This window comes from Denticeps clupeoides, chromosome 19 (genome assembly GCF_900700375.1).
Source record: "Denticeps clupeoides chromosome 19, fDenClu1.1, whole genome shotgun sequence".
Lineage (NCBI taxonomy): Eukaryota > Metazoa > Chordata > Actinopteri > Clupeiformes > Denticipitidae > Denticeps > Denticeps clupeoides.
Window position 1 is genome coordinate 18,328,703 of NC_041725.1, and position 23,363 is coordinate 18,352,065.

The 23,363-nt window shown below is 48.8% G+C and overlaps 2 protein-coding genes across 3 annotated transcripts in view; one reads left to right on the top strand and one right to left on the bottom strand.

The window, feature by feature from the left end:
• Nucleotides 1-23,363, top strand: part of pkn2b (protein kinase N2b) — a 24,787-nt gene continuing 1,424 nt past the window's right edge. Inside the window, exons 1-20 of one of the 2 annotated variants that reach the window (XM_028961281.1) lie at nt 1-463; nt 6,011-6,097; nt 6,622-6,913; nt 13,148-13,308; nt 15,133-15,256; nt 15,498-15,646; nt 17,094-17,307; nt 17,787-17,972; nt 18,980-19,089; nt 20,611-20,754; nt 20,828-20,903; nt 20,983-21,160; nt 21,633-21,759; nt 21,849-21,988; nt 22,081-22,156; nt 22,235-22,326; nt 22,412-22,588; nt 22,675-22,737; nt 22,881-22,957; nt 23,030-23,172. In XM_028961281.1, coding sequence (XP_028817114.1) covers nt 6,664-6,913; nt 13,148-13,308; nt 15,133-15,256; nt 15,498-15,646; nt 17,094-17,307; nt 17,787-17,972; nt 18,980-19,089; nt 20,611-20,754; nt 20,828-20,903; nt 20,983-21,160; nt 21,633-21,759; nt 21,849-21,988; nt 22,081-22,156; nt 22,235-22,326; nt 22,412-22,588; nt 22,675-22,737; nt 22,881-22,957; nt 23,030-23,172 — 2,487 coding nt within the window. In that variant the 5' untranslated portion in view covers nt 1-463; nt 6,011-6,097; nt 6,622-6,663. The remainder of the gene's footprint in view (nt 464-6,010; nt 6,098-6,621; nt 6,914-13,147; nt 13,309-15,132; nt 15,257-15,497; nt 15,647-17,093; nt 17,308-17,786; nt 17,973-18,979; nt 19,090-20,610; nt 20,755-20,827; nt 20,904-20,982; nt 21,161-21,632; nt 21,760-21,848; nt 21,989-22,080; nt 22,157-22,234; nt 22,327-22,411; nt 22,589-22,674; nt 22,738-22,880; nt 22,958-23,029; nt 23,173-23,363) is intronic. The other variant, XM_028961280.1, reaches the window with a different exon arrangement.
• The window catches only part of LOC114768869 (kynurenine--oxoglutarate transaminase 3-like), a 12,967-nt gene continuing 9,982 nt past the window's right edge, over nt 20,379-23,363 (bottom strand). Inside the window, exon 15 of the mRNA XM_028961283.1 lies at nt 20,379-20,394. The gene's annotated coding sequence lies outside the window, so the exon portion shown is untranslated. The remainder of the gene's footprint in view (nt 20,395-23,363) is intronic.

A 23,363-nucleotide genomic window follows, 5' to 3' on the forward strand; every position in this document is an offset into this window, starting at 1 on the left:
GAGAGAGAGGTAGAGAGAGAGTGATTGAGAGAGAGAGGTAGAGAGGGATTGAGAGAGAGAGAGAGAGAGAGGTGAGAGAGGGATTGTGAGAGAGAGAGGGAGAACTGGGGCGGAGGTCTCAGCGCTCGCAGCCGAACGGAGCCGGGACTCCCGCTCCTGGATCCTCTTCGTCCCGCCCGCACTTTTTTAACTTTACGCGTGTAGTTTAAAGTAACACAGAAGGAAGAGAAGGAAGTTTTTTTTTGTTGTCGGGGGGAATCATGGGAGAAGTCCGCATTCCCGACTGAACTATGGACGAGCCGCGGGCCAGCGGGCCGTGAAAGAGGAGCGTCGAGGACGGCCGGGAGGAAGAGGAGCGTCGAGGACGGCCGGGAGGAAGAGGAGCGCGTCTCCCCGCCTGCCCGCCGCGTCTCCCGAGTTTAATTCAAAGTTCGGAGCCAAGATGGCGGTCGATCCCATGCAGGTAGGAGCACAAAGCTGCTCGCTTCGGCCTTATTAACGCGCACAGCCGCCGCGTCCCGGCGGCTCCTACGCGCCTTGACGCGCGGTGCGCTCCCGGGACGCGTTTCTCCGCCGTTCGGAGGAGAAGGGACCGGAACGGGGTCCCCCCGCCCGTCCCACGCAGGGTTAACAGGGACGAGGGGACTTTAGGCCCGGAATAATCAACAGCAGACAACTGTTGCTCCGACCGCGTTCGGCCACCTCGACCCCCTCGACGCGAAGGGAACGGCGGGCGTCGCGTTTTCTGCCGCGGCTCGACATCGCCGAGCCGCGGCGGCGACAGAAAACGCGTCGCCGGCCGCTTCGACGCGCTTATTTTGTCGAGTTGCAGAAACAACACGCAGCGGCCCCACAGCCAGATTTCAGGGTTGCCAGATCGCGTCCAAACAAGGCCTGGGTCCAACGTGTGGTTTACGTTGACGTGTGTCGACCGACAGTCGCTTCTCAGTCGTTATATTAAATAACGGACGCGCACGCCGGTTTTTAATACTTTTTTATTTTATTTTTCATCTTTACTCCGTCAGCCCGGAGTCACTTAGGATAAGCGGACCTGGCAACACGTCCAGATTGGGTCCCAGTCGCTGACGGCTCGGTGTCGGTTTCCCAAAGTGGAACTCAGGGCCTTCCTTTCGGCCTGTGCTGATCTGAAAAACTTCTCTTCGATACCAAACCGCTCAGAATGCAACTTTTAAACAGTTAAAATGTGGTGTGTGCCTGCACAGTATGATGTCCGGAGAAACGACTCTGCGTGGTGCGTGTTTAAAGTGCGTTTAAAGTGCGTGACACCGTGTGACTGGTGACCTGCTCGCTGCTGGTCGCTGCACCGCCGGCCATTTCACTGCTTCACCTTATTCGTTGTGGCCTGGAAATCTGTCCCGGGCCCCCTGTGCATGTTCGGTTCCCGAAACCCTCCCTGGAGTTCCCCCAGAAGTCTCCCCTTAGCATCTGGATCGTGTTGCCTGAAGAACTGCGGGGTGGCCGCCACACCCACCGACGAACCAGGAACGTCCCGGGCTCGAACCCCGAGCAGCACGCTCGTCTCCAGTCGTCCCTGTCCCACAGCTCCGCCTCCTTTCCCTGCCCACATGTGATCTGAGCCTAAACAGCACCTCGGGGTGTTAAGCGGGGGCTCGGGGGGCATTGTGGGTAATTTTCACCGCAGAGTGACTGCACGGATACACAAAGTCCATATAAACGGCACTTCCTGTTCCTACGATTATTGATTCTGATAGTTGTGCATCGTGGGGGTTGATTTTCATACGGAAATCCGCATCCGGCCTAATTTCTTCGGTACGTATCAGTATTTGGCGGCGGTAGAGCGCTCGTGGCGGCCGTTTAAAAAAAAAAAAAAAAAAAAAAAGTGAAGTGATTGTCACATGTGATACACAGCAGCACAGCACACGGTGCACACAGTGAAATTTGTCCTCTGCATTTAACCCATCACCCTGAGTGAGCAGTGGGCAGCCATGACAGGCGCCCGGGGAGCAGCGTGTGGGGACGGTGCTTTGCTCAGTGGCACCTCAGTGGCACCTTGGCGGATCGGGATTCGAACCGGCAACCTTCTGATTACGGGGCCGTTTCCTTAACCGCTAGGCCACCACTGGTCTGGGAACGCCAGAGGTAGAGGGCTGGCTGGGATTCCCTACTTGGGACGCTGCCCCGCAACCTGGACCCGGATAAGCGTAGGAAGACGACGACAATGATGATGAGGACAGTTTTCTAACTCTTGTCCCCCATTGACCCATCCGAAGTGTCTCGCATGCGGCTCGTATTCCAGACTAAACAGTAATGTCGTTTAATAGCGTATCAGTGTCACTTCACAGGTTCACACACTATTACACAACAACGCAGTCACATTAATGGTCACGTTGTGTCGCGTTACGATCGTGTGACCGTTATAGATCTCGAGATTCCGGGTGTCTCCGACTTCACGTTGTGTTTGATTGGATGAAGCCGGCCGCCACCTGTCACCCCTGCGTGGGATTTAGTTGGGCCGACCTCGTGCTCCTCGCTGGGCGGAGTCCGCCGGGGAGGGGAGGGGAAGCCCCGATCCGTCCCTCACGCCGCGGCGTTCGAAGGAGGTCCCGCCCCCTCACCCGGCCGAGGGACGGCGGGACGCGTCCCACTTCCTCATGATGCGAGCTCTCGGAAAACAGCAGCGGGCCGCGGGTTGCTAAGGAGGAGGGGGGGGCACATTCCTGGAGGGAAAACCGGCAGCTCTGTGCATTGTGCTCCGTGTTGACGTCGTGGGACAGTTAATAATGAAATAAAAGGGAAAGCATTCCTGGAATTCCCAGCGCTCCGTGTCACAGCACAAACCCTCACGCTTTACCTTCTGCTTGGCCGGGATCTTCGCCGGGGGAAAAAAAAATATTGGGAATAATTGGATTGTGAGGATAATTTTAAACCGCGTCTCCGGCGTCACCGCGGTGCTTAGCTGGGCCTGCAGCCAGGGCCCATGGGGCTTTGCTCGGATTTGTCTTTCGCAAGCTTATCTTGCGGGGCTATTCCGAGGTCCATTCATGGTTCCTGCTCCCGGTACCCGCTTCGCTCCGCTGTCGTTCGGGTAAGACCCTGGCACGTCCTAGATGGCCTTCTCTGCAGACGCCTGGGACTCGAACTTGTGGAGTCGACCCCTCGATCGCACGTGTAATTACGCCGTTCGGATCTCCCAGAATGCCGCAGCCGATAAAGCGCCAAGCAGGGATCCGATCTCCAGGTCATTTATTGCTTTCATTAAACCTTTTGGATACTTCAGTTCCTTGAACCAAAAAAAAAATACAAATAATAATACAGACCAAATTTTATATATATATAATATTTAAAAATTAAAGTATTTGCATTCTTACTGATTTCAACAAAAAAGCATATTTGTTGTAATTGACTGTGCTCCAGCGAGTCATAACCTTTGACCCCTGCATTACAGCATTGTGGGCCGTTTTCACGCAGGAAAGGTCAAGGTGTCGTTGCAGATGTTGCGTCACGAGACGAGTTGAGGTTCACCGCAGGACGGAAATAGTTTGCCGGTGTGATTTGGTCAAAAGTGCTGATTTCAAACGATATTGAACCCATCGATAATAAAAAAATCGAATCTAATGATGTACCCCACTGTGGCCAAAACGAGATATAGATATATATATATATATATGAAGAACATGAATATTATAATTATCGTACTGTTAACGTTTAAAATGCGTTGTGTGTGAAACGGCGGCTTTGCGTGGCGGTCAGTGGCCTCTCAGTCTGAACTCTTGACCTGTTGCCGTGTGTGGAGCTGAAGTCTCTGACATCGATGGTCCATGTGTGCGTTTTTGCGACTCGCCGACGTACCGCCGCGGCATTCCTCGGCGCCGTCCGGCCGCGCGAGCTTTTGTCCGAGGTCCGCCGGCGTGGCTGCGGCCTGAGCCGGGCCGCTGGCCACCCTGACGCCCTCGTGCCCCCCCCCCCCCCCCCCCCCCCCCCCCCCCCCCCCCAGCCGCGGATTCTGACACTTGACGCAGTTACGTAACTCCAGCCGCACGCGGTTCGTAATTCGCAGGTCCATGACCAGATTTCTATACCGTCACAATACAGGCATTTTTATTCCAAATATACATGATGTGTATTTAAGGAGATTTGTCATTGTTTAAGTTGAACGTTTTTGTGCAAGATATGTGTGAATATTGTGTCGTATCAGTTTGTCGGTAACAATCATGTTGAAAAATATTTTTGTGTCACAATATATTGATGTGATTTTAAGCACCTGTCCACACGAAAACGTTTTTTCTCTAAAATGCCTCAGTCCACACGGAGACGATTATTTTCTAAAACGGGTTCCCTGAGTGAATTTCTCTTTTCCGTGTATCTGTGTAGACGGCAAAGCGGCTTTTTTTGTGTGAAATTGCTGACGTATTAGCACACCTCCAACCTGACCTTTAGCCCCAAACGCGTCCTACATACAACAATGGCGGACAACACGCTCGTGTTTGTGCTGCAGCGGCTGCAAGCAATTAAACGGCGTTCAGGACGTTCTCTGTGTATCATTTCGAATTACATTCCCGCATGGACGTATGGCTTTTATAACCCGTTTTAGAGAAAAGCGTCCTCGTGTGGACAGGGCCTAAAACAATTATTTTTTTCTTCTCCATTAAGTGGTTAATTACATGTATTTATTATTAAATACTAGTTAAATTAAATGGATTTGTTATCATAATTGTAAGAATCAGTCACCAAATATCATGATAACCATTCTAATGTAACAAAATGTAAAAATTGAAATTTGTGCTTTGTGGTAAAGGAATTTTTGGTATTAAAATTATTATTAACATATTATCTTTGACATGGTTCTAAAATAGTGCTGCACGATTAATCTAATCGTAATCGCGATGTCAGTCTGTGCGATTACATGAACGCAAAAAGCCGTGATTTAAATGTGACTTGTTTGGTCACATGACTTTTGATTCGGTTCAATGGAGACCTCAGATTCGTGACTCACATAGACATATGGGTACACGTACATCAACGTCGCCGCCATATTGCGATAGGCTCTGCTGTGGAATGAAGCATATACATGTCTATGGAGAGAAGTGCATAAAAATGCCTCACTCTTGTGCTGCTTGGGGCTGTACAAACCGCTGTACGCTCCAAACCAGATCCCGGGGATTACATTTCATAGGCAAGGCTGGACAATTGTTTTGAATATATTTGGCCATTATAAAAAGACTTATAAAATTTTATAAGTCTTAACCTTAGCTAAACCACGTTTTGGCTAAACGTAGGCATTAACTATTTAGACTGTTCTTAGCTGTTTAGTTAACTTTTCTCAAACTTTGAAGGTTCCTAAACCAGTTTACAAATCTTAACATTAGCTAAGCTAGCGAAGTGATGCATCCCTGTGTTCAAGTCAGCCTCCAAACAACGTTTTGGTTAAACGTAAGAACTATAATACGGGATTTTATAATGGCCAAGTGTAATCAAAACAGTTGTTTAGCCTTACCAGGGTTTGTCGTTCGACAGTAATGTTATTTAAAGTAAAGACTTTTTTGTGATTATTTAATTTAGTAGAATATTGTATTTTGAAATCACTGGACATTTCAAGTTGTTGTAAGTAGTTTGTATGTTTCACTTTGAAATTAAACATTTCACTATTAGTAATTTGTATGCGACTTTTCATTGATATACAAGCAAGTGCCCTTTATCATATCGCAATCGCAATATTGATCTCAATAATTGCAATATGTCTTTTTCCCCAAATTGTGCAGCCCTATTCTAGAGTGCAACAAATTTGGTTGCAAAAACAACTCGTCAGTCGCACCGAGGTCAGAAGCTGGGGGGGAAAGAATAGCGCTGTAATCTCAATGTGGCGAATTCAAAATTTTTAATGTAATTTTTCACTGTCAAAGTTTTTTGCGCACACGATTGCTTTTGTAGTCGCCAGAAGTTACTCTCCATTTCACCGCTTCAACGCCAGTTCACGCGCTACTGGAAACGCATCACCTGACCATTTTTATTTATCTTGTTTTAATTTCAGCTCAGTGAAGCACTTTAAACACCAACACGTTCTCAGGAAGTTACCGTCCTTGTAGAATTGTGCTTCAAATAAAGAACTGACGAAAACGTAAGTCAATATTGCCTATATGCACAGCAGTTTGAAAAGGAGAAAAGGGGAACCTCAACATTTGTACTGGTGTCACCTGTTTGAATAATTTTGGGGATTCTTGCACATTTAATAATTTTTTGGGTCTAGTGCTTTTTTTTTTTTTCTCTTCTCCCCCCGTTCATTTAAGCTATCCGTCCTCCATCGCATGTGGAAATAGTTTCAGTTTTAACCGCGGCGTTGCATTGCAAGCGGTTGGTGGCTATTTAAGATGCTTAATTAGCTGCTCGAACCCGAGAGATGAAACGTACGGTTTATAAATCATTGGTTTCAGCCCCAGCCGGGTATAGAGGCTCTTCACAGGCTGCCAGGCCGACATAGCTTCTACCCAGAATGCAAAGCGACAGAGTGGAGCCAGAATTGCCAGCTTCCTTACAAATGAGGATTACAGTGTTTGGTTCTCCAGCATATCAAGATACTTTCAGGCTGTAGCAACAAAGGGTTGCTGATGAGTTTCTAATTCTTTCACCACTTTCCATCTTCAGGGGGACACGCGAGGTCACACACGACTGGTCCTGGAGAACAAAATGGACCTGTCCGACACCATGGTTCAGCACAAACTGGATGAGATCAAGGACCAAATCAAGCGTGAGATCCGCAAGGAGCTGAAGATCAAGGAGGGAGCGGAGAACCTGCGGAAGGTCACCACCGACAAGAAAAGCCTGGCCTACGTGGACAACATGCTGAAGAAGTCCAACAAGAAGGTGGAGGAGCTCCACCAGGAGCTGCAGGAGCTCAATGCTCACATTGTGGTGAAGGATCCAGAGGAACTTTTAGGTGAGGTTCAGTACACTATACAACCTTCCACCGTAGATGTCCGGCATGGAATGGTTTCATGAGCGGTGTCTCCACGGACCGTGGTGTGGATTGCTGGTAGCCGTATAATGGGTGAAAGTTTACGTTATAAACTAGGAGAAGACCGAAGCTTGGATTTTTTCATCTTATTGAGCAAAATGTCTGTCCAGTCAGATATAGGGTGCGTTTAAAGGTACAAAATGGAGGGGACGGAGGGAACTATTAAAGTGAAGTGATTGTCACTTGTGATACACAGCAGCACAGCACAAGGTGCACACAGTGAAATTTGTCCTCTGCATTTAACCATCACCCTCAGTGGCACCTGAGTTTTCTCAGTGGCACCTTGGCGGATCGGGATTCGAACCGGCAACCTTCTGATTACGGGGCCACATCCTTAACCGATAGGCCACCACTGCCCCCTTAGGCTTAAGAAAAGTTCGTAATGCGCGTTGTTGGATGTCGGAGCTTTTTGGGTGACGTGCTGAATGGGTATTTATGACAACATGACAATCGGCAACCGAGTGAAAACGGGACTAAATCTAGTTCCTATTTCCCCTCGCCGGTGCGAAACGTGTCCCGGCGTTCCCTCAGTCACCGTTACGACGTTAATCCGAAATCTCCCGAGGGCCTCGGCACGTTCCCCTGATTCGGCGCGAGCGCGGCGGGATAATTACCCGATGGCCAAACCCAGCCGACATCGTTCTCCTTCTGAATCCGTACAGGATACGCGTTTTTTCCCAGAGGCAGGAATCTGTGGATTTAATGCAAATGAAAGTGCAATCTTATAAAACAGCATTCTCATAAGAGAAGATGAGATGAGACGGTCCTTTATAAGTGAAAGTGAAGTGATTGTCACTTGTGTTGCACAGCACACGTGCACACAGTGAAATTTGTCCTCTGTATTTAACCATCACCCCGAGTGAGCAGTGGGCAGCCATGACAGGTGTCCAGGGAGCAGTGTGTGGGGACGGTGCTTTGCTCAGTGGCACCTCAGTGGAACGAAATCCGAACCTTCTGATTACAGGGCCGCTTCCTTAACTGCTAGGCAACCACTGCCATTAATGTTATTTTCCCGAGCGCAAAATGAATGGCCGATCAGTTGGGTACATGCATGTCCCATTGAAGCTTTTGCCTGAAATGTTTGACCCTGATGTTGAAGGGACCAGAAGGAGGGACGCGCCGTTCTTCTCAGCGTCACCGTCACTCTGCAGTCGCGCATTTTAAAAGGCCGGCTCGTATTATTTACATACTTTTATTCGGAACGTAAGCGGAGAGAGATGAACGTCCCTCATTTTTTATTTTTTATTCCCGCGCGAAGCCCCATTTGCCGTATTGAGCTTGAGGAATGTTTGTTGATCGCGTGATGTCACCTGCGGACCTCCAACGTTCCCCGTGCTGGATCCCGCCTCGGAGGGGCCTTCCAGGTAAGCCCGAAATTGAATTCGCCGGTAAAAAATGTAAACGCCACAAGCGCCGTCGTTCCTGCCTTGGAATTCCTCAGAAACTTCCGAGGTGACTCAGTTGAGTAAAAATACCCCGCTGGTATCAGCCTTGGGTGTCGACCGTCCCGGTTCTCTGACATATTCCGCATTCTAGCTTGGTTTCTTAGAAACGGGAGCAAAACTTCCAAACTCCTTACCGTTTTTTTTTTTTTTTTTTTACTTCTCCTTCTTTCATAAAATACAGGAAGGACGTTTGTCGTGTTTGGATTTGTGAAAGGCCCCTGAAGACCATGCACATGGGACATGTACATTTATAGCAGCTAAATCTCATCTGCCCATGTATGGAGCGCGGTAGTATTTTGCAGGTCGCAGTAATGTCTTTCATTCTTGACTGTGGTGGTGATGTCTAAAGGCCGTTTTGTCTCAGTCCATTCCCGTCCAAGGACGTGTGATTTGAAGGGAGGGCTCTTAATAAATGGGATGTGTGGTAGTAGCCTACGTGTGGTAGTAGCCTAGTGGGTAACACACTCGCCTATGAACCAGAAGACCCGGGTTCGAATCCCGCTTACTACCACTGTGTCCCTGAGCAAGACACTTAACCCTAAATTGCTCCAGGGAGACTGTCCCTGTAACTACTGATTGTAAGTCGCTCTGGATAAGGGCATCTGATAAATGCTGTAAATGTAAATGTAAATGGATATTCTGGGATGTTTTCAGCATATTTATGATTAATCGTTAATGTGTTCATTTTAATCCAAATTGCTGCCGCCACTCTGATTATATCCCAAAATATTCGTGTTGTGAGGAAGGAACCACGACTGCATGACTGTCAGAGCGGAAACGAGATTTTCTGCCGATCAGTGTGACTTGTGATGCATTCCATCTGAACTTGGAAGTCAGAATTTCTGAAAATTCTATCTGGAAGCGCCCCTGCGGTCAGGTGTCTGACTTGTGATGTTTCATTTGCAGCATTTACCAGACGCCCTTATCCAGAGCGACTTACAATCAGTAGTTACAGGGACAGTCCCCCCCTGGAGACACCCAGGGTTAAGTGTCCTGCTCAGGGACACGATGGTAGTAAGTGGGGTTTGAACCTGGGTCTTCTGGTTCATAGGCGAGTGTGTTACCCGCTAGGCTACTACCACCCAGTAGTTACAGGGACAGTCCCCCCCTGGAGACACTCAGGGTTAAGTGTCTTGCTCAGGGACACGATGGTAGTAAGTGGGGTTTGAACCTGGGTCTTCTGGTTCATAGGCGAGTGTGTTACCCGCTAGGCTACTACCACCCAGTAGTTACAGGGACAGTCCCCCCCTGGAGACACTCAGGGTTAAGTGTCTTGCTCAGGGACACGATGGTAGTAAGTGGGGTTTGAACCTGGGTCTTCTGGTTCACAGGCGAGTGTGCTACCCATCTAGTCTTGTTAACAGCAGATGACAAAACAGCAGTTTTATAACTTGTGACCTTTAACCATTGCACCCTTTGGCCTGTAGATTTAATGCCGCTCCCCTGTGGTCATAAAACCTACCTAGCTACACCCCTGCATGCTCTCTCAGATCGGCAAACGAAAGGAGACTAAAAATTCCTTCTTCACGGGGTCTCCGATTCCAATCATGTCTGTTCTCCGTTGTTGTCCCTGGCTGGTGGAACAACCTGCCCTCCTCCACACGACTAGCCGAGTCTATCACCACTTTTAAGAAGAAGGTGAAAACCCTCTTGTTCCAAAAATATTACAGACAAATCTAACACTTACACACGCACATGCGTACACATTGCACAAACAATACAAAATGTATAAATACATTATAATTTTTCTTCGTCTAGCACCTAACAATCCCCGAGCATGCTCTTCACTGACAAGTCTGAGCCTTATCAGGGCTCTTAGTTTGTAAACTCAATATTCTATAGAAATCGAACGAGAATTGCTGGTGTCTTCCTCTTGTAAGTCGCTTTGGATAAAAGCGTCTGCTAAATAAAGTAAAGTAAATAAAACGGCCTCAGATTTGCGTGCTGGAGACTAGAGGTGTGAACCTTCACTGGTCTTACGGTTGTGTTCGGATTTCTACATTACTCTCTACGTCTGCGAGACGAGGGTTAAGGCCATTTTTTTTTTCTGCCGTTCGTGGCATCAGGTGAACACCATTGAAACGGCAATCGGACACAGATACAAAGTGCGGCAAGAACGCGTATGGCGTTTCGAACGTCGGTGTGGATGAGGCCGAACTCCAACCCGGATCAGGCCACCGCAGTCACTACCGGCACTACTTTTTAACTAGAAGCGCTGCCAGAAATATGGGGCGGTAGTGGCCTACTGGGTAAGACACCCTCCTATGAACCAGAAGACCCAGGTTCTAACCTTGCTTACTACCACTCTGTCCCTGAGCAAGACACTTAACACTGAGTGTATGCAGGGGGACTGTCCCTACTGATAGTAAGGTGCTCAGGATGAGGGCGTCGTAAGTGCAAACTCACCTTAAACGTGCCTGATTCAGGTCTGGGGAACAGGCGGGCCAGTCCATTGTCTTGCATTAGGAGGGACCCAGGGCCAACCGCACCAGCATATGGTCTCACGAGGGGTCTGAAGGTCTCACCTTGTTACCTAATGGCAGTCAGGTCATTGCCTATTACTACACTATTACTGAACCAATATCAAACTGGTCCTGCTGGAGGATGTTGCAGGCGGCAGAACGTTCTCCACGGCGTCTCCAGACTCTGTCATGTCTGTCACACATGCTCGGTGTGAACCTGCTTTCATCTGTGAAGAGCACAGGAGGCCAGTGGCTAATTTGCCAATCTTGGTATTCTCTGGCAAGCGTGCTGCCTGGTGTTGGGCTGTAACAACCCCCACCTGTGGACGTCGGGCCCTCACACCGCCCTCATGGAGTCTGTTTATGACCGTTTGAGCAGACACATGCACATTTGTGGCCTGCTGGAGGTCGTATTTATCTGGGCTCTGGCAGTGCTCCTCCTATTCTGTCTTGCACAAAGGTGGAGGTAGCGTCCTGCTGCTGGGTTGTTGCCCTCCTACGTCCTTCTCCACGTCTCCTGATGTACTGGTAGCCTCTCCATGCTCTGGACACAACTCTTGAGAGAGACACAACTCGCGTTGATGTGCCATCCTGGATGAGCTGCACTACCTGAGCCACTTGTGTTGGGTCGTAGACTCGGTCTCGCGCCACCACCAGAGTTAAAGCAGCGCCGGCATTCAAATGTGACCAAAGCATCAGCCAGAAAGCCCAGGAACTGAGACGTGGTCTGTGGTCACCACCTGCAGGACCACGGCATTTATTGGGGACGTCTTGCTATTTGCCCGTAATTTACGCCTGTTGTCTGTTCCGTTTGCCCAACAGCTTGTGAAATTGATCGTCAATCAGTGTTGGTTCCTGAGTGGACGGTTCGAATTCAACGTGGAGTTGCATTGTGTAGTTTTCGAGCAGCGTATTCGGCGGAGTGGTTCTGGTCACTCGCTTCTGGTCCGATCGCGTTTTTACGGTAGTGACGTGTGGACCAAGGCTGGAAAGGGAGCCGCATCTGTTCCGACGGCGAGGGGTCGGGAGGCCCGACTCGCAGTTTAATAATGTTTAATTGCCTGTGTGTGTGTGTGTGTGTGTGTGTGTGTGTGTGTGTGTTGTTGCGTTCTTGTCCTGACACGAGCGGGATGATCTCACCTCTCTGCACCGCAGCCCCAGCTGAAGGTGCGCAGCGTGAGACGCGTTAATAGGACCGTGTGTGTGTGTGTGTGTGTGTGTGTGTGTGTGTTTGCGTGTGTTTTCATTACGAAACTCCTCACCTGCTGAGCACACGATTTATTAAACGTCCAAACGGAGACGCGGGGCAGATGACTCGGGACCCGGAGCAGAGGGGGTTCGTCCGCCATTGGCCTGGCCCCGTGCAAGTCTTTTTTTCCGTTTTCGCCGCAAGCTTCTCACAGGGGAGCCCTTTCACAAACCGGCTGCGGCGGCCACCTGCCCGCACACGTCCCGTCCCACGGTGGCACTGTCAGCAACCGCCTCACCAACAGGAAGTCCCGGTTGTAGGAGGTGCCCACCCTGATGATGGATTTTCCTTTGTCCCGTTCTTCAGTGTCTCTCTGGAGAGGACGCGGTGACTCGTTCATGAATTGACTCACCAAAAAGTGCTTTAATGATTAAAGGTAGTTACCTAGCGGGTAACACACTCGCCTGTGAACCAGAAGACCCAGGTTCAAACCCCACTTACTACCATCGTGTCCCTGAGCAAGACACTTAACCCTGAGTGTCTCCAGGGGGGGGACTGTCCCTGTAACTACTGACTGTTAGTTGCTCTGGATAAGGGCGTCTGATAAATGCTGTAAATGTGAATCATTAATGCCATTTATTTATTATTAGTATTTAAACAAATTGGTTGCATGAGCAATAATCACAAATTTAATTTCAAATTGTTAATATAATAACAACTAATTCCAGTTGTCTAGTTGTGTAGGTCGGGCACTACAAAATCAAAACTTCACCCGTGACGGTCCATGTTTTATATTAAATTTATATTAAATATTATGTCAGTGTTGTTGGTGGGTGTGGAATTGTGTGCATTGTAATTGCTGTGTATATAAAGAGCAATTTCTTTATTTTTATTGGACCCTTATACTTGAGCCCGATTCGCCCTTTGACCTTTCGTGGCTCACCTGCAGCTTTAGAAAAAGATATGACATTTTTTAAATAAATAGATGATGTTCATTTTTCATTATTAACCGAATGGCATGGTGGGTCGTGACGGGGTGGTGTTTTTGTTGTGCTGGCAGTGTCGGAATGTCCCCGGACACCGGACACCCCCAGCAGCGAGGCGCGGGCCAGCACCAACAGTAGCCGCCTGGCGGCCCTGAAGAAGCAGATCGACATCGAGCTGAAGGTCAAACAGGGCGCGGAGAATATGATCCAGATGTACTCCAACGGGTCCTCCAAGGTAGGTGTGTGTGTGTGTGTGTGTGTGTGTGTGTGTCACTAAAAGCTGAATTATAAACAGCGCGAGGCGCCGCAGACGGTGGCCGCGGTCAGGAATAGAAACTCTGGCGTGTTGAGAATTCTCGCCGAGCTTCGCGCCGCGTTCCGAACCCCCCCCTCGAGCCCTTTCATCTCGAGGACGACGAGACGTCTTGGGCTTCGTCCGAAAATAAAAAAAAAATGGAACCAGATGCGAACCCGATCGTCTCTCTCCTCTCTCTTCGCGGACAATAGCGCGGCCGCGGCCCTTTTCCCAGAGTGCACTGCGCCTCCCGCAGCTCCGCCCCCGGCGCCTCGAACCGGGCTCAGTCAGGATGTGCAGACAGGGAGAGATAGAGAGAGAGAGAGAGTCTAAAATTAGCCCCCTGGCTGCAGGAAGTGGAAAACTGGACAGGTGATCTGGCTTTTGTTTTTTCTCTCCCCATTAAACGAATTTTTTCTTTTGTTCTATCTCTCCCCCTAAACGACTTTCCCCCGACGTGCTGTCAGATTTTACCATGGCAACCTGCAAAAAAAACCAACAAAAAGAAGGGTGGGATGGTCTGCCCTGGGATGGAAACTCTGGTTTAAGTTCATTATTATTTTGAATAAATGCCGTTCATAACAGCAACTCTCTCGTCGCTGTTAACGCGGGACGTTCTCTTCCGCGTTACCCGTACCAGGAAAATGCTTCGTGATCCAGGAACAGAATCGTTTCCTTCTACTTTAACTACTGAAGGTAAATGGTCGCATGTCACCGTTTCCGAGATGGAAACGTGAATCTCGCACAGAAATGCATAATGTGATATATACAACTTAAATGTTTTTGTGTTTTTGTTTTTTTAACAGTATATGATCAACTATTGTTTTTGTCTTTTTAACAATATTTGTTTTATGAATTATAATACATCTGCTCATCACTGTACAGCACATTAGTATGTCTTCATTGGGCTTTTTAAATGGATTAGATTAGTGTAGACTTGAATAAGAACACAGGGAATCAGTTGCTACGTCGATTTATTTGAGGCTCGACGTACAAATGTCATTGCAGTTTCGCCCCTTTTCTCGCTCTGTCGGTTAGTCCATTAAGGAATATGGACGTTATTCCAGAACTGCTGCAGCATGCGTCTGGAGCCTCTCCGTAAAGACATGCATTAGGTCCATATCATATGAATATTTTTTGTTTTGTTTTTGTTTATTGGAATTAGAGCTTGCACAAGAACAAAAGAAAACATCTCAAACAATCCCCCAATCTAGACCCCAATAAAACACACACACACACACACACACACACACACACCACACACACACACACACACACACACACATATATATATATATATATATATATATAAAAAAACAAAACCAAGGAAAAGGAAAAAAATATATATACACATACATAGACATATTCTAAACCAGTCAGAGGCCGTAATGGGCGGGGCAAGCCTCTGATTGGCTTTCGTTGTTCTGTATTTATGATCTCCGCAGCCTGTTGGTCCTTAAGAACGTGCAGCAGTCATTGTTACTGTGAAGTAGAGAATTTTTAAGAAAATGGCGGTTTAGATAACATGCATAGAAACAATATTTTGGACTGTAGCTGTGGAACGGGGCGGGTAGAACAGTCGGTGCCGGTTCTAGCGGACAATGTTCCCTTTTCAGTAGCCGGCGTTCCCGTTCCCTGCTTGACCCAGATTGCCCGTCGTCACCGCAGCCGTCGATCTCTTTCACTTGTCCGTCGTCTCTTCTGTGGCCGACCTGCGGCCCCAGGTCCGACCTTTGACCTGCAACTGCGACTCTCTCCCCTCAGGACCGCAAACTCCTCGCCACCGCCCAGCAGATGCTCCAGGACAGCAAGACGAAGATCGAGTTCATTAGGATGCAGATCCTCAAAGCCAGCCAGGCCAGCGAGATCAGCTTGGACAGCAACGATGGTGGGGAGCAGCGTAACGCCGCCAACGCCGCGCCCAGATTATCATTCGCACCATCAATTCTACTCTTTGGCCAGTTAATTTAATACACGGTTTTAGATCAATTGATTCGATTGGCTCGGCGCCAATCGAAGTGGCTCAGTCAGTGCATGCGTACAAGCGCACGCTTGCGTCATCGCTTTGATCCATTGACGGTTATTATTCGTTATTTATTATTATTTGGTGCTCACGCCGTCGTGTCCAGTTTCAGGCGCGAGGCCCATCATCAGCCCGCTGGACCTTCGGCTGGAGGAACTCCGGCATCACTTCCGGATAGAGTCGGCCCTGGCAGAGGGGGCCAAGAATGTCATGAAGCTGCTGGGGAAGGTCACCGAGAAGAAGGGGCTGGCCGAGGTGAGTCTCATTTCGACTCCGTAACAAAGTGGCGTGTTCATTTGGTTCCGTAGCGGAACAACTCTGATATAACCAAACATTGTTCTACTGACGGCACTCGTGGTACTCTGCGTTTATCTGAAACTTGGGCCATTTTCAAGGTTCCTACGGTCGTTAAAAACCTGGAAAAGTCTTGAAAAGGGAACAAAATAAAGTTCTGGAAAAGTCACATATAACGAAGTATGTGGTTCCCGTATAAGACTGCTCGAGAAGCGAGGTCACGCGCTGCTGCCTGCAACGCTTCCATATTCCAGAACTTTCTCAGCCGCGTATCTCCTTTTAGACGTCATTTCAATGACAGCTGATCGTCTAAGTCCATTTCGCTCTGCTCACGCGAACTTGGAGGAAGAAACACTGTTGTGTAAGTTCAGTTTTACAGGGTTGTCATGAATTTAGTTTAACAATTTTCTGGTCTTTTTTTTTTCATTTTTTTTATTTTTATGATTATGAAAATTTGCTTTAGAATAATTGAAAGGTCATGGAAATTCTTGTGTAAAAATATTACAAAAGATGCATATTACTTGAGGTAATATGAGGTTCACTGGTCTCACAATTCCATTCGATCTTAATTATTGATTCATCAGGACTCATCCGGCTTGTCATGCTCCCGTTTAGGGGGAAGGAACGTGGACAATTTGAACACACGTGCCAAACCAAAAAAAAGTGAATTCCAAATCTAACGCAAAAACGAGAATGGTGTTCATTTCCGGAGTGGCATCCACAGTGACTTAAAAACTACTTTTAACTCCAATTAGAAAAACACAGAGCGGCGTCGTTATGATTCAATCGTTCTGCAGAATCGTCCGCGTCGCGACGCATTGAATATGAGATTCGTTTCAACACACGATCCCATGGATCCCGTCTGTGGGGTCTGAGACCTCATTGGACCATTTGTTGGTAAGGGCGTGAGAAATCTCACGGCCAGACACTAGACTTCAGTCTGCTGGAGAAGCTCTTTAGTCCACACTTTGGACTTTGTTCTAGGCACAGCACAATAGAACTGGTTCTAAAGTGCCGAATCAAAAAAAAAAAAAAATTGGGGCCGTGTTTGATGTTTGACGTCATGTCAATTCATAGAGTATGCTGAATTTTAGAAGATGTTTTCCATTGCTTTAAGTGGGTGGTAGTAGCCTATGAACCAGAAGACCCAGGTTCAAACCCCACTTACTACCATCGTGTCCCTGAGCAAGACACTTAACCCTGAGTGTCTCCAGGGGGGGACTGTCCCTGTAACTACTGACTGTAAGTCGCTCTGGATAAGGGCGTTTGGTAAATGCTGTAAATGTAAGTGGATAAGTAATAAATTGCTGTAAATGTGGATGTTTTAGCTCCACCTTATTCCTCCTGCCCCATTATCTGGTTCATCCTTCTGGATATTTTACATTTTGTGTATTTTTTTTTTCTTCAGGCCCAGGCGGTGCTGAATGACTCCAGCCAGAAGTTGGACCTGCTGAAGTACTCCCTGGAGCAGAGGCTGAGCGAACTCCCGCCCAACCACCCGAAGAGCAGTGAGATCATGGAGGAGCTGTCCATGGCGGTGTCCCCGCCCCTCAGCCCGCGCCAGAGCATCATCTCCACTCACGGCCAGTACAGCACCGTGGCCAAACCCGCCGCCCTCACCGGTAAAGACCAGAATGCCCTGGTGTCTCCTGGCACGTCTCGTTCTTGGAGCATCCTGTCTATGTCCACAGCCAAGGTTCAGTCTCCGGTTAGGACTCATGTGATGCGGTGTTATTTATTCTAGCTCTGTAAATCGCGGCCAGCGAAGGTGAAATATCCTTGAACCGCATTCTGTTTGACATCATGTTGCAGGAGGTAAAACTAATTGGTTTTCAGCACCTAATTCCCAGCCTGCATCAGTAAAACGGATTTATTTAAATCCACCTTAAGTTCAGCAGTTCGTCGCGAGAACCGCGATTCCGTGCCGGTACCGCTCGCACCCGGGCGCAGTAGGCACTACTGAGATCCATTCGAGGATCTGGATTGGCTGTAGGGGTGGGGGACTGGGGTCTGAGAATAAATAAATCTACCAAATACAGTCAGTCTTATACTGAAATCATAAGAAATCGTTTTTAACAAATATTTATTCCTTTTTTTTAAGGCACCTTAGACGTGAGGCTTATGGGGTGCCAGGATCTCCTGGAGAATGTTCCGGGACGTTCTAAAGCGGCGCCTGGGCAGCTGCCCACCTGGAGTCCCGGCGACGCACGGTCCTCCTTCATAAACCGCGGCACCAAGAGCCGCAGCGGCAGTGGGCGGTACCAGTCCAAGTCTGAGGAGCGGTCCAGTTGAGTGTCCGGATTCGGACTCATTATACTCTGTTTATAGCGGTCATGTGACATTCCCAAACTGGGATCATTATTCTTCTACAGACCTGTGTGTGAGCTGGACAGGAAGTTTTCTTCCTCCTGCGTTTTTATATATAACCAGATTTTTTTTTTTTGTTTTTTAGAACATAACCAGATCTAGAATGGGTTTCTGCAGGTTTAAGGAAACCAAATTTAAGACTTTCATCAAATTTTAAGACCCTTCATCAAGGTTGTCAACTACATTTCTCAAATGGCCAGCGTTTTTCTCGGCAGACACTGTGAGGGCCAATTGTATTTTATCTTAAGTAATATTTTATTGTTTCATTTCCTTTTTTTTTTTTTTTTAAACAATAAGCATTTAGTCAATGTTACCAGACTCATATTACCTGTAGTGCAGGAAGCCAGTAGGGGGGTGACTGCAATATTTTTGGTTTCTTATTTCAGGGCTGCATGATATATATTTATTTTTTGGGGGGGGCTGGGGGGGGGGGTCATATTGCGGTTACTGAGATCAATATCGCAATACGATAAATGGCATTTGCTTGCCTATCAATAAAAAAATTATTAGATTTATTTTTTTTTCATTTGATTTAGGAAAAATAAATGTAGGAACATACTTTTCCCTCCTCACTGTTCCTGATTCAGTAATATCCCATTTTTTTATACAGTATAAGGAGAACGGGTCCGCTGGCGAGTGCAGAATTTTGCCGTCTAGCTCCATAGGCGGTTCTGCTAATTCCGATCTCACACAAATGAGAAATTATTTAGAAGTAAATAAATGTATTGGGTCTGCAGTATTTATATGTATGTATTGGGTCTGCAGACATTTAAGGACTACTAGTCCTTTTTAATGATATATGAGGCCTTCATTTTCAAAAATCCAATTAAAGACTTTTTAAGGATGGGCGGAAACCCTGTTGAATACATGATTTAAAATGAATTAATTTGAATAAAAATGTAATTGTGTATGTGTCTCTCTCGCTAGATGAAATCTGCGCAGTGCTGAAGCTGGACAACACCGTGGTGGGCCACACCAACTGGAAACCTGTCAGCAACCAGGCCTGGGACCAGAAGTTCACACTCGACCTTGACCGGGTATGTACACACACACACACACACACACACACCCTTGCACGCTTGTTATTGCGCCAGATGTCATGAACGGGCTAAAAACATGTTAAATATCGGAACGTCGTGGTTCTATAGGCTGTTTTTGTCATGTTGTCACGTTCTGTCCGAAATAATAATTCCCAGAAGAAGCACACGGTCTGTGCCAATTTCACAACACTGATCCCGACCTTAAATTCAACACACAAACACGTTGGTATTAAATGCCTGGTGTGCTTACTTACATCCCAACCCCCTGCAATTAACCGTGGAAATGTTAACCCCGGATCGGGATCACCTCCGGGTGTCCATCCTGCCCGGTTAGCATGTCGCGAAGTACCTCGGCGGGGCGTGGCGTGGACCCCGCGACGACCGCGGCCGTCCTGTTTAACTCCTTTACAGGGTGGAGAAGAACGAGCTCAAGGTTCAGCGTGTTTGCCTGGAGGTGAAATGTGAGGTGACATGAGAGCAGAGCAGAGGCCTTTTATGATGTGTGCGTGGGTGTGTTTGCTGTGTTCAGTTTGTTCTTGTGTGTAACTTAATCTTTGACGTGTGTGTGTGTGTGTGTGTGTGTGTCCCGATTCGAATTTATCTGTGTGAACCTTACGGGTTAATCCGAGGCTCGTTGCGCAATAATGAGGGTTTTTATTTAGTTTTTATTGACATTCCGTATCAGTTGTTACATGTACATCCGTATTAATCACAAAGTATCAACATGAATTTCTGTTTTCCAGAAATAAAGAACATAAATAAAATAAAAAAGTTCACACTTCCTTTCAATCATAAGTAATGCAAACTTATAGCTGCAACGTCAAGGCATTAAATATTGGAACAAAAGGTCTAAATATCAGATTTATTTTAATTGGATTCTAATTTTCTTTAGTATCAAACCATGCATTTTATTATTATAATAAAAAAGAAAAGATTCTGTTTCTAAAATCTGACACATGAAACTGGGACATGTTGCTGAGTACGATGAAGAGAAATATTACATTTGGGTTATTGTAATTCAGTACTGCTCTATGCCGATGTGAAAAAGAAAGTGAAAGTGAAGTGATTGTCACACGTGATACACAGCAGCACAGCACACAGTGCACACGGTGAAATTTGTCCTCTGTATTTAACCATCACCCTTGGTGAGCAGTGGGCGGCCATGACAAGCGCCCGGGGAGCAGTGTGTGGGGACGGTGCTTTGCTCAGTGGCACCTCAGTGGCACCTTGGCAGGTCGGGATTCAAACCGGCAAACTTCTGATTACGGGGCCGCTTCCTTAACCGCTAGGCCACCACTGCCCCTGAAATATGAAATACATGAAAATATGAAATACATGATACTGCCAAATAGAGCTTCTTACAGTCAGTAGTGACGGGGACACTCAGGGTTAAGTGTCTTGCTCAGGGACACGATGGTAGTAAGTGGGGTTCGAACCTGGGACTCTGAGTCGGAATCAGACCAGGAGGCAAGAAGAAGTGGTTTATTGTGACGCCGGCCTTGATTTCACGTGTTTCAGTCCCGCGAGCTGGAGATTTCCGTCTACTGGCGCGACTGGCGCTCTCTGTGCGCCGTCAAGTTCCTGCGGCTGGAGGACTTCCTGGACAACCAGCGCCATGGCATGTGCCTGTACCTGGAGCCGCAGGGCACCCTGTTTGCCGAGGTTGGTGTCCGCGACCACGAGCGTGCGAGCGTTTGGATCTCTCGCGGCACTGACCCCCTCACGACCCCAACAGGTCACGTTCTTCAACCCGGTAATCGAGCGGAGGCCCAAACTGCAGAGGCAGAAGAAGATCTTCTCCAAGCAGCAAGGTGGGTGAGGAGCCGCGCCGGGCCGGGCCGGGCCGCGCTCGGTCACGCGACGAGTCTGAACCCCCGCCTGCTTTCGCAGGGAAGACGTTCCTGCGCGCGCCCCAGATGAACATCAACATCGCCACGTGGGGCCGGCTGGTGCGCAGGGCCATCCCGGCGGACAACAGCTCCTACAGCCCGCAGGTCCCCGAGCTGGCGCCCGAGCTCACGCCCGACCGAGGGGCCCCGGGGCCACCCGAGTCCCCCGCCAACGCCAGGTACGCGCCGCGCTCCTCTCGTCCCCGATTGCAATAAAGTTCGGACTCATTTTAGTTTTTACAATTACGATAAAAATGGCAGAAATTTGCATATGTTGCCAGACGTCCTTATTCTCACACATGTTGACGGTGGCTCTCTGGTGCCCCCAAATTTTATAAAATGTCCCAGAAACTATGTGCATGTGTGCGATACAGAGCATGTGTATCCGTTATGACAACTTCAGTGTTTTTTTTAATCCGTTTCTTAGATCAAAAACGATCTAATCGCTCGATATGGGAAAGCGTATCGGGATCTATTTTTTTGCCTACCACGTGGCCGTGGGGATCTGCGTAGACAAATCTCGGCTGGAATTTTATTCTATACGAACCTAATCGAACTGGTGTCACATGATCCTGTCTGCATGTGCATGGCAGTAAGCTACCGTGATCGGGCCACGATCATCGGCTCTAATTCCCCTCTTCTGTTCCTCAGTCTCACCGCCGTGACCAAACTAGACTTTGACAAGGAAGACGTCCCTGTTCCCAAACGCCAGTCCGTCGTCGTGGAGATGAGGGAGTCTGTGCCGGAGGCTAAAGCTTCGGATGGGCAGGCGGTGCAGGTGCGTGACCCCGGAATGTCTGAAGGGCTGTTTTGACCTTTTGCTTTGTCACTGCGCCCCCTAATGGCGGGTGGAATTCCCCCCCTCAGGAAGCGTTGGCCACGTTCGACTTCCTGAACGACTCCAGGAACAACGTGGTGCTCAAGCCAGACTACAGCGACCTGGTGGAGGACGAGATCCACCCGCCGGACCTGGACCGGAGTTCGGTCCAGCCCAAACCAGAGACAAGGTGCCGAGTGTGGGCGGGGCTCTGTGTTTAAGGGGGTGGAGCCTTTGCGTTGGTGTGAGTCTTATTCCTCCGTTTTGTCCTCGTCTCTGCAGGGAGGAAGAGGAGTTTCAGTTCAATCTCAGCGACTTTAAATGTGTGGCCGTCCTCGGCCGGGGACATTTTGGCAAGGTGCGTCGTCCTGCACCTGGTCGCAATGACACCGTGAGGGACGAGTTCTTCTAACTTCTTCTCGTTCTCTGTGCACAGGTCCTGCTGTCTGAGTACAAGACCACAGGCGAGATGTTTGCTATAAAGGCTCTGAAGAAGGGTGACATTGTGGCACGCGACGAAGTCGACAGGTACTGCCGCGCCGGCGCTCTCGTTTGCCCGTCTGTCTAGCTGGCAGGACGTCCCCTCACCGTCCGCCGCCGTCCCCTCTTCCAGCCTCATGTGCGAGAAGCGCATCTTCGAGACGGTGAACAGCGTCCGGCACCCGTTCCTGGTCAACCTGTTCGCCTGTTTCCAGACCAAGGACCACGTGTGCTTCGTGATGGAGTACGCCGCCGGCGGGGACCTGATGATGCACATCCACGCCGACGTCTTCTCCGAGCCACGCGCCGTGTGAGTCAAATCTCGGACGGCCCCGCGGTGACGCCTGCCCCAACGGCTTCTTCTGACGCCTGTTTTTACCGCCCCTTCCACCGCAGGTTCTACGCTGCTTGTGTTGTTCTGGGATTGCAGTTCCTTCATGACCATAAAATCGTGTACAGGTAACTTCTAACCTCCAGTAAAATGTCAGCTCCTCCACCCTGAACTTCTGGAGGGTCTCAGCCCCCCTTCCACATCCTGGACGGTTCCTGCCCGGCCCTACGGCACCATGTTTGGTTGCTCTGACGATGGTTTCTGCCCCCAGAGACCTGAAGCTGGACAATCTGCTGTTGGACACGGAGGGATACGTGAAGATCGCCGACTTCGGCCTCTGCAAAGAAGGTGAGGAACGCCACTTCCGCTCCGTCCCGCCTCGTCCTGGACGCTGTGGCCTGACTGTGGTGTCCCTTTAAGGCATGGGCTTCCGGGACCGCACCAGCACGTTCTGCGGCACGCCCGAGTTCCTGGCGCCGGAGGTGCTGACGGAGACGTCGTACACGCGCGCCGTGGACTGGTGGGGTTTGGGCGTCCTCATCTTTGAAATGCTGGTCGGGGAGGTGAGCGCCTTCATCCCGTTCATCCGCTGCGTTCCTCCAGATCGTCCACGGCCTTCATTCACTAATACTCGGCTCGTCCCAGGGCTCCGGTGGGCGTGGCCGAACCGCGTTGTGCCGCTACTTAACGCTTGTGATTGGTCGAGCTTTGTGTTAAGCCAGAAAATGCATCTTCAGTAGAAGAACCGAATTTT